This window comes from Lutzomyia longipalpis, chromosome 4, assembly GCF_024334085.1.
Source record: "Lutzomyia longipalpis isolate SR_M1_2022 chromosome 4, ASM2433408v1".
In the NCBI taxonomy this organism is placed as follows: Eukaryota; Metazoa; Arthropoda; class Insecta; order Diptera; family Psychodidae; genus Lutzomyia; species Lutzomyia longipalpis.
In genome coordinates, this window is record NC_074710.1 from 1668306 (window position 1) to 1684964 (window position 16659).

The 16659-nt window shown below is 34.0% G+C and overlaps 2 protein-coding genes and 1 long non-coding RNA gene across 3 annotated transcripts; 2 read left to right on the top strand and 1 right to left on the bottom strand.

The window, feature by feature from the left end:
* Nucleotides 1–1025: 1025 nt before the first annotated feature.
* Nucleotides 1026–16056, bottom strand: LOC129795698 (protein crossbronx homolog). The gene is made up of 5 exons (XM_055837168.1): nucleotides 15904–16056; nucleotides 15772–15836; nucleotides 15602–15705; nucleotides 11857–15525; nucleotides 1026–1323 (listed from the first exon to the last, which is right to left on the bottom strand). Exons 1-4 carry the CDS (start codon nucleotides 15951–15953, stop codon nucleotides 15082–15084), a joined length of 663 nt encoding a protein of 220 aa, XP_055693143.1. The 5' UTR covers nucleotides 15954–16056; the 3' UTR covers nucleotides 1026–1323; nucleotides 11857–15081.
* Nucleotides 8519–10684, top strand: LOC129795773 (uncharacterized). Its single transcript, XR_008751148.1, has 2 exons — nucleotides 8519–10218; nucleotides 10296–10684. It is a non-coding gene; the product is annotated as an uncharacterized LOC129795773 (long non-coding RNA).
* LOC129795612 (enolase-binding protein-like) lies at nucleotides 13166–15090 on the top strand. Its single transcript, XM_055837054.1, has 3 exons — nucleotides 13166–13587; nucleotides 14157–14628; nucleotides 14695–15090. The coding sequence occupies exons 1-3, from the start codon at nucleotides 13166–13168 to the stop codon at nucleotides 15013–15015; spliced, it is 1215 nt and encodes a 404-aa protein (XP_055693029.1). The 3' UTR covers nucleotides 15016–15090.
* Nucleotides 16057–16659: the final 603 nt, after the last annotated feature.

The window sequence follows — 16659 nt, forward strand, 5'->3', positions numbered from 1 at the left end:
AAGCAATTAATCACGATACGATAGTAACATTCCTGTAAGCAATCCTAATCGTTAATTAAATCTTGTTACACTGTTTGATAAAAATGCATTTCTTATGTGATCAAATATTGGTATAGTTATAGGTGTAAAATAAATAATTAATTGATAGATTTGTAGAACAAAATGGAATGATTTCATGTAGAAAATTCAATTCAAATATTTTATAAAAGGACATTTATTGTCTGTTACGAATTGAGAACCATAAAACTCATTGAGTTGTCTGTGGTTTGTTTATTTTTGCTTCTATTTAATCATTAAAGAATTTCAGGAATTTACAGAATTTCTCATTAATTATTTAAAGAAAAATATTGCTATTTTTTTCATGGGCGTAACCTAAAATCTATTCAAGGGAATGCATTTATTAATTTTTTTATTATTTTAAAAACGTTCAAATGGATTTGAAAGAAAAAAAACTTTTATTCTAACATTTAACGTTTATCTCCTGACACCGGCGAGATTCGAACCCGTGTCATTTAAAGTACAAGTGCTACGATTAAAGCCTCTCGTCTACTAAAGTTCAAAGTAAGAACTTGTGAAGGTTTAAGAAGTTTTTTTTCATTTTTTTTTAAACTTTGCCAATAATTAGTAAATAATCTTTAATTATTCTGAATAAATTCTAGATATATCCCACAAATCTCAAGAACAAAAACAGAAAAGAAAATAACAATTTTAATTTGTAAATGAATGACTCACCTGATTCGTGAGTGGATGAATGGCAATTTCGTCCTTCTCATTGGCAACATCACTGACCGCTAATTGTGATCTCGACGCCTTGACACGATCATTCTTCACACCAGACACCAAATGTTGCTTCTCATGCAACTGTTGCTGCTGCTGCTGCTGGTGGAAGCTCGTGTGATGTTGCTGTATTTTTGGACCATGCTTATGATATGGTGCACAATCAGAATCTCCCATTCCCCAACTATCCACCAAATACACCATTCCCTTCTATCACTTTTTTTTGTTTAAATTTAGTTTATTTTCTGTTATTTCTAATTTTGGGTGTGTGTAGAGGTACTTAAAATTCTAAAAATCACTTTGGGTTTGGAGATCACTATTCTTCTTTTCTTTCTTTATATTTGTAACAACTCCCGCACTTTTTCACACAATTTTCTGACCTTGTTTTTCTTTTTTCTCTTTGTCTTCCGTTTCTCCGTGTTATATATATTTTTACACACTCACATTTACTCAATTTTATTTATTTATTTTTCTTTTATTTTTAAATACTTCTTTCACTGCACTCCAATGACCCCAAGATTCACGAAAATTGTTTCTCCTTCACATCTGAAATTAAACAAAAATACACAATTTAGTCTTCGTTTTTTTCTGTGTGTATTTTCTCCCCCACCAGACGTCTGTATGTTTTTTATTTCTTTAAATAAAATTCAATATATACGATTATTTTGTGAGACTTGATCAATTTTTTTGGAGTTTTGCGTTACAATTAAACACACAAAATTTATTTTCTTTATCCAAAAAAATTTTCCATTAACTAAATGGAAACTAAAGGAATTTTTCTTTTATTGTGAATGTGTGGAAAAGTTCTTAATGGAATTCCTGCATGTCGCACACCTCTCACCGACTATTTGAGGATTTTCTTTCCTCTTCTCACACACGCAAAATATCGATAAGAAATTCACGCGAAAAGAGTGGAAAAGTACTGACAGAGAGAAGCTTGATGAAGAAATAGTGCGCGGTGCGTTAGCAAAATTATGCAAACTTTTCCCATTCACACCGAGGGGGTGGAAATACATACATATAAAAAATTATGTATGATGTGCTTTTCCTACATTTTCCGCCTTTTTCCGCGTAAAACGCCCTCACATTTTTTTTTCAATTGGATTTTTTTTCATACTGGCACGTTCGTAGAAATCTCACGTACATGATGGGGAAAATGATTAAATTGCATGGTCTTCCTCTCTCTCTCTCTCGCTCAAGAGTCAAACTTTATACTTTATTTTCCAGGAATTCTCCCAACGTTTGCGGAAAGTTAGCAATGAAAGTCATTTTCAAGGGTATCCTTGGGAAAAGTCTCCACCATGACAGGGATAATATTGAGTTAAAGAGAGTATCTTTTCATACTGTTCTGACGGAGAGAACCGCAATTTTATTTAATTTACCAACTTAAGCCGGTTCAATCTTATACAAATCTTGATCAATTTTCTAAGAAATTTTTTTTTCTTTTTTATTAGAAGCTTAAATTCTTTATTACTATTTGTGTCTGGATGGAGCTAGTTTTATGAGAATTGGTTGTATTCGCAATTTCTGAAGCCTTTTTTCATTCCCAATTCTTACTAAAAAAAATAAATAAATAAACAAATCTTTAAGAAATTTTTTACTAATCACCCATAAATAATTAAGTTAACAAAAGAAATATTTTATCTTTATAATTCTAAGAAGACTATTTTATGACTAAAAACAATAAATTTATAAAATTAGTCATGATTACTCAACCGTATGATTGCACTCTGTGGTAATGATCATAATAAAAATTTAAATAAAAATACAAAGCGAAAAGAATATGAAATCATTTTGTAAATATTTGTAGTGAAGTAGAGGTAGAATTTGTAGGCAAAAATTATGCCAAAAAATAGCTATTTCAACGTGTTAAAATAGATTTATGGTTCTAATTGTAATTTTTCCAGAATTATCTTTACGGTCAGAAGGTGGTGTGATAGTCAAATTTAGCACAATTAGTGTCTATTTAAATTATCTTTTGCAATTTATAAAAATATATACTTACTTAGCATCTCAAGAAATGTATTTAAGACGGTGCTTTGGGATATTTTTTTTTATTTTGAAAACGTTTAAAATTGCTTAAGAAATTATTATTTAAAAAATTGCAGAACTTCTTTACAAAACAATTGACATTTCTTGAGGATAAATTTTAATGATTGACGATTCTTTTTAGCTGTGATTCTTTCGAAGAAAAGAATAGCACAGCTTCTGTGTCCACTCTAAAACTCAAGGTCGTCGGATCGGGCTCAAACTTGGTATGAGCACGAATTAGGGTCCCCACATTTCGAAAAACGTATGCGCCGAAAAACTTTTCCGGCCGTCCGTCCGTCCGGCCGTCCGTCCGTCCGTAGTTTGAAGCTCAATTACAAGAGAACGGTAATAGATAGAGACTTGCGGTCAACGGCAAAGTTCAATTATCGACTGGAAGTCGTCCAACTATGATATCAAATTCGACCCCCCACCCCTGCATCCGCCATTTTGAATTTTTTTCAATTTTGTTTTTGCTATATCTCAGCCCCTATTATAGCTAGAGGTCTGAAATTTTAATATGTTGTAGGGGCCTTTAAGACCTTTTCAACAATACCCCATTTCCAAAAATCGGACAAGCGGTTTAGCAAATATAGAGTTTTATGGAAAGTCGGCCATAACTCCTAAACCGCTTGACCGATTTGAACCAAACCGGTTTTGAATGAAAGAGCTCAAGAAGGTCTACAATTATCTATATATAGGAAGTTTCAAAAGCTACCGCTAGAGGGCCTACAATAAAAAACAAAATTTTCGATGAGTTTTCGACCAGTTTTCGATTAATATCTCAAAAACTGGACGATAGATTTCGATTAAATTTTAGTATGTTATAGGTGATAGGCATACCTTTTAACCAAAAAAAAATAAAAAAAATTTATGTCGCGGTTTCAGAGATATAGACCAAAACAGGTTTCCATATGTACCGATTGTTGTAATATTGCTTTATATCGGCTTAACGGTACTTGATAGAGGCTTTTTGATTGAAGTTTCATCAGGTATAGTGGGTAAGACCTATCAGATTTTACTAATTTTAAAATTCAAAATGGCCGCCTTATGCCATTTTGCTACATCAACAATTACTTTTACCTACTCATATATATTTTAAACAAATTATTTGGCGCCCCGCGAAGCGGGGCGCCTTTTATATACATAAAAAAATATATAAACATATAAATATATATAAACCTATAAATATACATATATAAGTACAATGATGGTCCAGCAGAGTAAAGGGAATGTACTGGTAAGTTTCACTTACGGGCTGTGATTCTTCCTTCAGATGACAGTCCAAGTGTGGTGAAAATTGAGGTGGATAAATTTTTAGGAAGGGCTTTCTCACGCATCGAATCACAGCCAACGCGTGTATATTCTGGGGAAAGGCTTACTCATGCGCGTTGGCTGTGATTCGTTGCGTGAGAAAGCCCTTCCTAAAAATTTATCCACCTCAATTTTCACCACACTTGGACTGTCATCTGAAGGAAGAATCACAGCCCGTAAGTGAAACTTACCAGTACATTCCCTTTACTCTGCTGGACCATCATTGTACTTATATATGTATATTTAACGTTTAACGTGTGTTTAAACGTTTAAACGTTTAACAATTCAAAAACTTATTGTCGCCTTTCTAACGTTCCCTTTTAATATTTGTCATTTTTTCCAAACATTTAATGTTTTATTCTAAATAAAAATTCCTTTTCAATTTTTTTAAAATGTAGTTTACAGAATATTAAAGATTTCCTTAAACTTTTAAAGAAAAGCCTAAAAATCCTAATAATAATGAAGAAACTCATCGTAAAATATTCTAGGAATTTAGAAGACGGATTTTTATACGTTTTTAGGCTTTTTTTTTAAATTTAAAATCGACGTTTCACACTATGGTTCCTTCATAAGAGCCTACAACATTTTTTGGAGTCTTAATTCTTTCTAATGTTGTAAACTCTGAGGAAGGTCTTATACAGTCCGAAAAGTCGGCTTTAAATAAAAAAATAATTAGCCTAAAAACGTATGAAAATACGTTTTCTCAATTCCTTAAAGTTCTTAAACTTTAAGGAGGTCTTTAGACTCCCAAAAAGCCTGACTGGCAACGCCATTGGTCACAATAAAAACAAGGAAACTGTCTCTTTTTAGAATCTACTTAAAAACTTTTAGGAAACTTTTTTTTTATATTTACGATTTTCACGGAAAAATTAAGTTAAGTTTAAAGAGAATTTTAAGAGATTTTAGATTAACTTCTAATCAACAACGCACGTAATACTTATTGTAATCTATATTCATATCAGTTCGATAATGAAGAAAACAAGCACAATACTTAAGAATAAATATAGCTACAAAAAGACACTTTTTGAAATTTCAAAATATTGTTCAACATTGTTTTTGAAGAAGAAAAAAATTGTAAACAAATCAATCACCTCGACAGGTGTTGAATGTTTTTCTCTGAATCAGGGGTCATGATTTTGGTGGTTCGTACGTCATACATCAACTTCTTATCATCTTCGCAACACCACACACTTGATGACACTTCTCCACAACGTAGTCTTTGCAAATTTTTTTTAAGTTCATAAATTTACCTGAACTCTCTTTGAGGACATCCAATTGCAATCCCTCAGATTAGATAAGAATGGTTTAAGTAAGTAGAGCTCACGGAGAAAAACAAAACACACAAATCCCCCAAAAATCCATAGACAAATTTCACTTTCATACACAACACAAAACCAACAAGACAAGCCAACATTGAATGAGAAACAGCAGTAAAGTGGTGCAAAAACATCATGAGCTATTTGACTTTAATAGGCCACCACACAGCATGAGGAAGAGATGGAAAGTTCCGAAATGAGACCATCACTGAAGTCAGCGCGTAATGAGTTTGGGACAACCGCATGTCGTGTGACTAACATTAACTGATTAAATATTATTCAACATTGAGCTAACAACAATATTATAGAGAACAATATGACGAATAAAGTTCATATTTGTGAGAAGAATATCATGACTTTATTGAATAATATTCTTTTCTTCTCTCTCTCTCTCTCTGTTCTATACCCTCAATCAACGCTATTACTCTGACGTCAATCAAATTATTTCAATTAAACTCCTCATGTGGATTTTTCTTTACCTTCAAAATCACCTTCATACTAACCAGCCAAATGATTCACAAAAAAAAATCTTTTCTCAATAGAATAATACTTTTAAGAATTCAACGTTCTGGAAGAGTTGTTGTGTGTGCAACAACAACAAAAAAATGATTGTTCATGATTATATTTTCTTATCACTATTTTCAAGTTTTCTATTCTTCAAACACCGTTGTGGGAAGGTTACAATTAGTAGGTATACTTTGCGATGACGCACTGCAGGTGCAGTCTCATTATCACTTTATCACCCACAATTGGGGGTGAATTTCAAAGGCAGAGAGATAAGTTTAGAAGAGATAATAAAATATTTAATCTACTGCACAATTTATAACATCTCTCATCAACATTTCTATTTCTTAAAAAAAACTATCAAGGTTAGTGATTAAACAATCCCACAAGTTCTACTTTTACAAAGATAAGAATCTAGAAAAGAAGAAAACTAAAGAGAAAATCTTCTTGTTCTCTTTAGAATTTTTTATTTTATTTTTTCTCTCAACTTGCACGAGTTTTATTTGAAGTGGCATAAAGTTCAAAAGACCCATTTTATTTGATAATGATGGAGGATTATCACAAGGTTGCTCACAAAGATGTTTGATTACATTGAAAATTATTATCTTCTTATAACGACACAGTGTCTCCAAACAATTTAAATCTCCTTTACAAAATTAACAAGTAATTAATAAAATTACAACTTAATTAAAAGAAAATTAGTTTTTCTTATCAATTCTTTTTATTACAAAAGAAAATTATTCTTTTTATTACTTTTATAAAAAAAAAGAATGTTTTGACAAAGAGATAAAAAAATTGATGTTTTCTTGAGAAATTGATACATTTGTTTCGGTTAAAATGCCCTCATGTTGTAATGTATCCTAAAAGTCCACTAATACTCTATTTATTATTTTTTTTAGAAGATAAAATTTTTTGTAACTCCTTTTAAGAGCAAATTTAATTAATGCTACAACATGTTACATTTATCTCGTTAAGACTAAATCTATTCTATAAAACTTTGTCTATTAAAGGTATCATCACTTATCGCTACTTTTGTCATATCTCTCTCAAAACTCCATATAAAAAAAAACTTTTTATACGACAAAAGTAGCGAAAACTGACGATATTTCATGTTGAAATTTTCTTAAAATTAAAAAAAAATCTCCTAAAATATATAAACTTTACAATCGAATGCAATTTATATCAAAAATCAATATCCCAAAATAGAAATAATAAACACAGAAAATGTTATTGGAGATTCTATTTTAATACTCTCTAGAATGTACACCGGCGAAATTCTTGGGTGATTCAGAACTAAATGTAGATAGTTTTGCGAAATTGTTTATGAATAATTTATAATTGAAAAGTTTTTATTATTGAAAAATTCCTTCTGATTCACAAATTGTTAAATATTTAATTATAAGTGACTCACAGAATTATCTTTGCCGGTGATTAGATTTTCTTGAAGTTTTCCCATGCGAACTGTTCTTGAACACAACACTGAATGATAAAGGAAAACTAATTTGACGTTGTATATAAAGGTCTTTCCAAAGACATATATTTCTTAAGCATTAATAGTCAAAGAATTAAGGAAGTAAAATGCCTAAAATTGATTTCTAAGTCTGAAATATTTTATTGGAAAATCCAATGGTTGGGGTAATGTCCTCTTACTTTTCCTCACAATCAAATTATTCATCGTAATTTACATATTACACCATTGATCCACTTCTTGGTTAACAAAAAACAAGCTCTAAATGCTCTTTTCCACCTGAACTAGACAGAAGCTTTTAAAGTATATAATAAAATACGTACATTATAACTTTGGAATTCCCCTTCGTCACGAGCAGAAAAGTTTAACAACTTAGTGATTGAGGAACCGACAATATGGTACCCAATAATCACCTATCCCTGTAAAAGTTGATTATACCTCATTTATCACAACAATTTTCGCGATCTTTCCTTCTCTTCGCGGCTTCTTCTCATAGACTGATAACTACACACAGCCCCAGAGACTTTCTTATCAAACGAAGACGTTCTCGTGCGCGTGGAGGGAGAGAGAGATCAAAAAAACTTATCAGCTAAGAGAATATTGCTATTTGGGATAAAGAGAATCATTGAGTCCCCCCCCATTCTATATAATAATATCACATTTATTCCGTGAATGATTTATGATTCTCCCTTCTCCGATGATTTGATTGGGCCAACATACATATACCTATCATTTACAACTCATTTAATATTCCATCCACATTCTATTCGTGACATTTTCCTCCCCATCCACCACCCTCCCTATTTCATCGTAAATTTGTGATTTTCACGGAATGAAAATTCCATACAAAGCGCATGAGAAATAAAATCCTCAACATTGGTGTACTTTTGAACTTGCACCCTTGAGAATTGACCCCTGAAATTGACTTTTGGGCTCCCCTCATGTGCGTGACCCTGAAATGTCGATTTTCCCCCGATTAAAGCTAGATTTGTGCGGAAAATCTGTGTGAGTATATCATCAAGTCTATTTGGGTGTACGTGATGCATTTAAAGGCACAATGACAATGCCTTATCAAAACACATTGTACAGGGATGATAACATTGCGTGGGAACTATAAATAATAAAAAAAAAGAAAATTCCTAAAAGATATTTAAATTTTGTGAATGAAAATGAGGAAGAGATGTCAAATTTCTTACAAAATCCCATATGAAGCGACCTTGATTGAAAAATCAACTATAAGTGTGCATTTTTGGGAAAATTGCCAATTTTTTTTTTCTTCAAGCCATCTCTTTCGCATTCATTTGGGGCAAAATGAACTGCATTTTATCACATTGAAAGCATCAAAATGAAAATGACCCACACAGTTAAAGAAAAAGAATGCGATGATGCAATTCTGGAATAAATTTTCCCCTTAACAACCATTTAGGTATAGGGAAGAGAGTAAGATATTTTGGAGTATGCTCAAAGTGATATTTTAGTAACATATTACATCACTAGATGTCATTTTAATCTCATATTAAATCTAACCTAAATTTTTTTTAATCATTTTATTAATATTACATTAAAAGGGTTCGGAAACTGATGCAAAAGTGGGCATATAGTGCATCTAGGCGCTATCTAAAAATTTTCTAGTTTGTTAGAATTTTAGTTTGTATTCTCATAATTTCATTTTCTCATAGATTTTAATTTAGAATAATTTTGGACAAGTCAAAATACCTGCTAAAGGCATATAATTATTCCTCTATTATTCTAGACAGAATAGATCTCTTCTCTAGGGCCAGACGCTCTAGTGATTGAATACGCTAGGGCTACTTTAAAGATCGTTATATGTAGTGATAATGTTTAAGTTTTCGTTGAACGTTAAAACATGATAGAAGCCGATTTTAGGATTTTCTTAGAATCCGATTTTATTCAAATCAGTTAATCACGATCCTACTAATTAGCTGTCAAAAACTAACGTCTTTGCTGATATTTAAAAAGACAATCAGTTTTGAAAAAAAACGTCTAATAAATTTTCCAAATACGGCATGTCCATTGCATTGGTCAAAACCTGTACTGTACACTACCATCAATTTTCTACTACAAAATTCAATCGAATACTCAATCAAATTTTTTTTTGCAAATAGCGTCTATTTTGTTCCGAGGTTAGGGGTCATATAAGTGATAGAGCAGCAGTACAATCTTCCTATTAAAAAAAATATTTTCTTGGAAAGTAAACTATTTTGGAATTCCCAAAGATTGAAATAAAATTCAACAAGACAAATGTTCAAGGTTTTCTGCTGTGTGCATAATAATTTTAAAAAAATCAAGAAAAACAACTTTCTGCGAGAATTCTGTCTGATTTCAACTTATATTCCTTCAGTTGTGATTTTGCTCTTGAACTTGTCGTTTTGATCTGCTTTGAAAGAAACAAAAAAAACTCAAAAATGTATTGGAAGGAAACTTTTTTCCTTCTATTTGTGATTTTATGTGTTTCTGCCCAAAGATTGGCACACCCAGAGTGCCCAGAAGGGGGATTCAAATACATTTACATCAACTCCCAAAGGCAATGGGTTGGTCTAGGATGGGCATGGACAAGGCAATTCAGTAGATTGCACAATGTAACGCTTGATGTGAATTTTGCAACTGCCCAACTAGTGGACACAACAAATCTGGGAACACTGAAAATCATTAATTTTTACGAAGTACGAAATCCGTGGTAGTACGACAAACGATGGAATATCATTTATGAGCTCATCTTTCCCATTCAAGAGCCTCTACCAGATGTAACGAAGATTGTTTTGAATGGAGATGTTCTCTGTGATGATCGTGGTTTGTTTTTTTATTTTCTAATTATTTTATTTTGTTGATAAAGTGATAAATTAAATTTTTAAAAATTTAATTTTCAGATAGAGAATTTACAGCTGAGAAATCAGACCTTGTTAGAATACGGCTGAGGTATAATTATTACTTGGAGGAACAAAATTTTACAGCAGATCTAATAAGAAAGATCATACCTCTTCCGGTTACAACGGAAAATTTCAATGTAACAGATTCAAAGGAAAATGAGATTTAAATCTACGCACGTTCTATATTAAAAGTAGGTAAGAACATAGCAGTGCAGTGTATTGAATGAAAATTCTTAAAGTTCTTATAGGATATTTTATTTGTAAATCTTATAAGAATATAATTTTGTTCTTTACAATAGTTTTCAGTTCTCTCCAAACGTCAGCACTCTTTGACAGTTCTTATTTGAAAATATTGTTATAAACTTTCAAATTTTCAAAACAAAATAAAAGCCACTAAACATAACCTAATTTATTTTAACACTTGGAGGACCCAACATTTGGCACAACGCGGAGGATCAAATTGGTAATAAGTACCAGTTGATAAAATATGCTCAATAATTAATTATTAATCAGTTTATTGAACAAGGATCGAAAGTTTCACTAATTCTCAATCTCCTTCAAGCATTCCTACACCGAATTACTAAATATTTAATTTAGAAAATCGTCACTGAAAAAAAATTGCGTAGAATCGATGCAAAATTGCCAATTCAAACGACTTTTTTAGCTACATTTTTACATAATTAATTATTGCGCCTAAATAATCACAAACTTTGATTCTTCAAGTAACTTTTTAGTCATTTCCGGCAATAAAAATAGTCCATATTAATGATTTTCACCGATGAAAAGTGAACAAGAGTACTTTATTTGGGAAATATGGGGAAACATAACCTCAAAACCATGGCTAAAATGTATGAGATTTTGACTGGTACTTATTACCAATTTGATCCTCCACGTTGGATTCTGACTTTGACCTCAATTATCTTCCAAAGAAAAGACTTTTCTCGAGATTTTCTTTCTGCTATCTTAAAGTAATTTAAATTTCCTACACATAGATGCTAAATTCATCGAGATAGGTCCAATAGATTTTATTCTGTGACGATTTTAAGGTTTCAATTGGTACCAATTACCAGTAAAGTCCTCCGAGTGTTAAAGAATATTTTTTGACACACTTTAAAGAAGCATCGTGAAGTTGACTTCAATTCATTTCATTCGCAAAAATCAATCAATTACAATAGTCCATCACTTTCTCTGTAATCCAGACGAGCAAATAGAACATTCTTATATCACATTTTTCTGGGAGAATCCTTTCACTTCCTGACCAAGTGTGAATGTTCCCAAGGCATAAGTGTGGCGTGAATACGCGCAAAGTCTACTGGAGATTATAAAAAAAGTGCCCTATCGTGTTTGCTTTATCGCGGAAACGCGCACTAATCACCCCAGAGCTCTCCAGATAACCCCTCTCAAGCTATCTCTGCGGGAAGCCCCAATTGAGAATCCCCTCTTAGAAGAATATTGATTTTTTTTTCATTCTTACAGGAAAATTCTCTGCAATTCCCTAAAATGGAAATTCAGGAGAATTTTTCCCAGGGAAATTCTAAGAAATTAATGTTTTTTGTTTTACCTGAACATTGGCCTCCTTTCCGGATGTAGAAGATGCCCGTGTCCGAGTGGCGCAGTGGGTGCGGAAAATTGATTTTTCCACCACCACTGTGTGCAAAATTGCGCGCACTCCCCCAAAGTCGCCTCCTTTTCCACCTCAATTTCCTCCCGTCACCGCGAACTTTCTCTTCTGCGTCCCACCAGCTGGATGTGCCCGTGTGTCTCCAATGTGCCTGGGAAGATCTCTGCCAAGACCTCACGTCGCGGGGCACCTTTTTCCGTCGCTTCATTCAACTCACTCACGGGAGCACAATGGCCGTCATTGTGTTCGTACTCGTCGTATGTGGGGGGGCACACAAGGCAGAAAAAAATTCTTCTTTTTCACCCACCAAATTGTACTCTCTTCCAATTTGGTACAGCACACAATTTGCACCTGAGAACACCTTGAAGCACTTGATGTGTATTTCACACAACTTTTCACGCAAATAATTGCACTTTTGGAAAATTTTTCACTTGAGCTCAGCACAAAACACTCCCTACCACTTTGAATGTCACTCAACAATGACTACTGTGGGGCCCCTATAAATAATCCAAGGCAAAAAGCTCGTGGAATGTCATTGGATATTTCCTATGGATGTACTAGAGTTCATATCGAGGCGATTTTCCTTAAAAATTCAGTGGAGGCGCCAAAAAAGAGAGCCAAATTCCCCAAAATCATAAAAAATTCAACTCTTTTTCCGAATTTTTATTCATAAAATAAAGAAAAATTGATAATTTCTTGATTTTTCAATAATTTATTCAAAACACTTTCGCCCAAAATTCGCCGCACTCCAACCCATTTTGTCATGGAAGAAAATTTTGAATTTCCCAACCGTCACCAACACACCTATGCAAACTGATTTTTTTCTGCGTGACCAAAATGCGGAACATTCTTCAATTTTTTCGCTTCATTCTTATCAATTGATTGAGTTTGTGAGGGAAAAAAAAATTATATTCCCAATCAACACCACAAAAAGCATTATGACGCAGTCTTCTTCACACTGCCTCGGGATTTACTTGCTTCGCGATAAGATTTCAAACCTTTTGCACAATCGGATTCATTTTTTTTCTCTCTTACCTGGCTCGTCCCCGCATTTAGTTCATCACCTTGATATCGATTGGATGGTCTTGTGCAACTAGTATCTCTTCAAACTGCAAAATCCCTTTTTGAGAATCCCACAAGTGGCCTCTTGAGAAAAGCTTCACAGAGAGCGTGTGAGAAGTTATTTCTAAACGCCGGGCATTTTGAATTGGAACGCCCTTGTGTAAAGTCAGGAAAACATTTCGCGAAGATGCGTTACGTGATTTCAGTGATCCTCCTCCTGTTCCCAGTTATCCAAGCAAGTGACTACTGCCTCCTCAAGTCATCCTTCCAAATAAACAGTCGAATCACGACAGAATGCAAAGTTCCCGCCAATGCTACCTCAGCCGAAGACATTGAAGCCATGTCGACGCTCTGCACTGATGAGGAAGCACCTCAGCTTCAGATTCTCCGTGCTCGTCAAACGGATTTCAGTAGTCATGGAATTTGCCATGAAAGTTCCCTGAAAACTCCTGGAATGTACACATGGATCACCTGGAAGGATTTCCAGAACATATTGCGACCTCTGGTTAGTCATCTCAGTGAAGAGAGTGCCTTTGTGGGGCGAGATGTGGCTGGAAGTATTTGTAGAGTCAATCTCACAACTGCTGCATGTTTAGGGAATGATGAGAGGTAAGTTAGATCCCGAATTTATGGCTTGGTCGCCAAGAACTCTGGAAAATTCATTTTTTCTACTGCGCAAGCCTCCATTTTCTTTACCGTTTTTTTTATTTAAAATCTGAATTCACCACTATATTCTCCCCACTTCACCTATTTCACCAATATGTATGCTTTTTTTTTTACCAAAATATCCTTATTTTGAGTTTTTCCTCCTTACTATCAAAATTCTCTGTAAAAATCAATTAATCCTTCCAAAATTTGTCACAAATGACGTGTTCTGACCTCATTAGTGAACGTACTTTTGTTATACGCATAATCCCTCGCTGTGATTTCTTATCAAATCTCCATCGATGAATAAAGTAAATTATGTGTGTTCGATTTATGATTTAGATTTGATGCTTTTTTTTATGTAAAATCTAACACATTTCATCACTGACATTTCATGGCGAATTTTCCAGGATTTTTTCATCGAAATTTTGGAACCTTCTAGTGATCACTACTGGAATTCTTCGAGCTTCCAAATCACGCCATTTTTATTTTGAGGATTTTGAAATAATTTTGCAAATTATTCTAACTTTCAGTGATTCACCAGATGTTGCGGATGTCCTCCTGGAACGCCTTCCTGTTGCCTATGAGCTAACCAACATTATCTACGATCGATGGCGCAATGTGACGTTTTTGGATCAAATTGTTCTCACATCTGTGAACCTCACAAATCACCATTTAAACACGGATTTCGTTGAATCCCTGGTAAGGTATGATTTTGAGAAGAAAGTCAATGTTACGTTGCTTTTGGATCTAGCACCGGGTGTTCCAATTATTCTGCACGAGGAAACAGGTACAATTAAGTATACTGTTGGGGAGTTGACGAAGAAGGTCCAAGCTGGAATTGTGTCTGTTGTGAAGCGCCTTCCTGCCAAGACATCGGCAATTGTGCGGGTTATTGGAACGGAAACACTTTCCGTGATCAATATGTCAGCCAAATTGACCACAATCTATGCTAGGGATGATTATGGGGTTGATAAAATCGAAGAGGGTGATATCCATACAACGGTGAGCTTCCTATTCTTCTTTACTTGATTAATTTTGTGTAGAGAAGTGAATTAATTTCTTTCGTAGTGCATTGAAACTGGAGTAATGGATGTTCGTCCAGAGGAGACAATCTCCATTCACATTGATCCACCAGGTATTGGGGATCATCCACAAATGCAACAGGAACCTTCCACAGTACCAGTGGCTAAACCAACACAACCAACTTCAACACCTGCCCCGGCTATATCTCTCTTCCAACCATCTGGGCCAGTTTATCCGGGATTTAAAACCTACTCAACAATTGCTGCTGTTATCTTCTTCTCTGTCTTCATAATCGCCATGACGGATGTTGCAAGGAAGATTATTCAAGATCAACGACGCAAAGATCAGAAAATAAGAAAATATTAATGCTGATCTTTTTAATAAATTGTAGCCTTAGTTTAAATTAATAAAAAAGAATAAACTTTCATCCTCCTAGGAGTATTCCGTTGCTTTCTCTGTTGGTTCACTTTGTGGAATTTCCGCTGTTTGATTATTCTTTATCCTTTCGAGGATACCTGCATGTACACCATCTTGCCATGGTTCAAAAACAATTGCATGCTTATCGTCTTCAGCAGGTGCATCGAAGACCTTTTTTTGACTCTCCTCCACGCATTTCTTGGCATTTGCTACAAATTCCATTCGATTGTTCTTTAGCATCTCCAGTGCCTCATTATTCCTTTCACCTTTACCCTCGTCCTTTTCATTTAGTGGTGATGTCAGACACATATCGGGATGCTCAAGGATGAATATGAGGTACTTTAGCAATTGCCAAATGTGACAAGATGAATCCCATTCTGGAAAAGCATCCCTCGTATCCAGTTTTTTCGTTTCCGGACAAACGAATGGATGAAAAATGTTTGTCTTTAGCGTTATCACCTGGCCAACGGAACAAACAAGAAGAAATAATTCAAATTTCCCGCCACAAAACATCGAATTTACATCGCCTACTTACAGGTGCTTTTGTGTCATTTGGAAAACTCTCCGGAAGACTAAGAGAAAATTTAAAGATTCCATCTCTATAGACACCATCCCGGGCAAAGATGACACCAAACCACTCTGGAAGGAAGCAAAAAATTAATTTTTTTCTCATGAAAAATATCGCAAAATGCAGAGAAAACTCACGTAGGGGATTTTCATGTGAAGGAATAACATAGACTCCACGAATATTTTCACTCATCAACATTTTACTGGAAAGAAAATTAAAAGAATTGTTTTATTTCCTCAGTGGGAATAAAATTAAATGAATTAACTTACTATTCTGCTAGAATTTTATATTCCTGCTGAATTCTTGCGTCCAACGTCATTATTTTTCCTTTTAGTAAAAAAAAAAGACAACAAAACTAACACAGATTCATGCGATGTTTTCTTGATATTTAATTCGATGTTTTTTATGTGAGGAAAACTTCTCGTCTAAAAGTAGACTTCTTTCACTCCCGGAATTTACTTCCAAAAACTCCCGAACAAAAATTATCCAAAAAAGTGAGGTTATGGTAATGCAGAAAAATCGCATCCTTTCTGCAAGATATCCTGTTTTTCATGATTGAATGAGAATCTAGAATATCTATAGTCCTGTGTTAAAAGATAGGAATATGGTTCATAATCTTCGGGCACGTCAATTTGTTTTTGCTCTTTCATTATTGCTTTTTACCCCATCAAAATCCATCCAGTAGATCCTGAGAAAAACTTTCCTTTGTATTTTAGCAAAGGAGACTTTAGAAGCACAGAACTCCTTCCAGAAGCGTCGGCAGGGAACCCGCGTCTTAATCCAGCCTAATTAAAACAACTATCTCCGGAGCTTTCGACGCAGTTTGCGCGTCTTCCTCAGCGGTGAGTAAAGTCTAACTTTGGCTGATTGCGTCAATATCGTGTATATCTCGCTCCACGGTATATTGGAGGGCTTTTCGGATTTTTCTTGTGTTTTAGGGCAGTTCTGTGTAAAAATTGGAAAATTACAAGATGGCGTCGCACTTAACGACAAATTCTGATACAAATAATGCTTAATAAACAAAA

Coding starts and splice junctions, on each gene's coding strand:
- LOC129795612 (XM_055837054.1), top strand. CDS start 13,166: ATGCGTTACGTGATTTCAGTGATCCTCCTCCTGTTCCCAGTTATCCAA. Junction 13,588..14,156: donor TGTTTAGGGAATGATGAGAG/GTAAGTTAGATC, acceptor TCTAACTTTCAG/TGATTCACCAGATGTTGCGG. Junction 14,629..14,694: donor AGGGTGATATCCATACAACG/GTGAGCTTCCTA, acceptor TTTCTTTCGTAG/TGCATTGAAACTGGAGTAAT.
- LOC129795698 (XM_055837168.1), bottom strand. CDS start 15,953: ATGACGTTGGACGCAAGAATTCAGCAGGAATATAAAATTCTAGCAGAA. Junction 15,706..15,771: donor TTCACATGAAAATCCCCTAC/GTGAGTTTTCTC, acceptor GCTTCCTTCCAG/AGTGGTTTGGTGTCATCTTT. Junction 15,526..15,601: donor CAAATGACACAAAAGCACCT/GTAAGTAGGCGA, acceptor TCCGTTGGCCAG/GTGATAACGCTAAAGACAAA.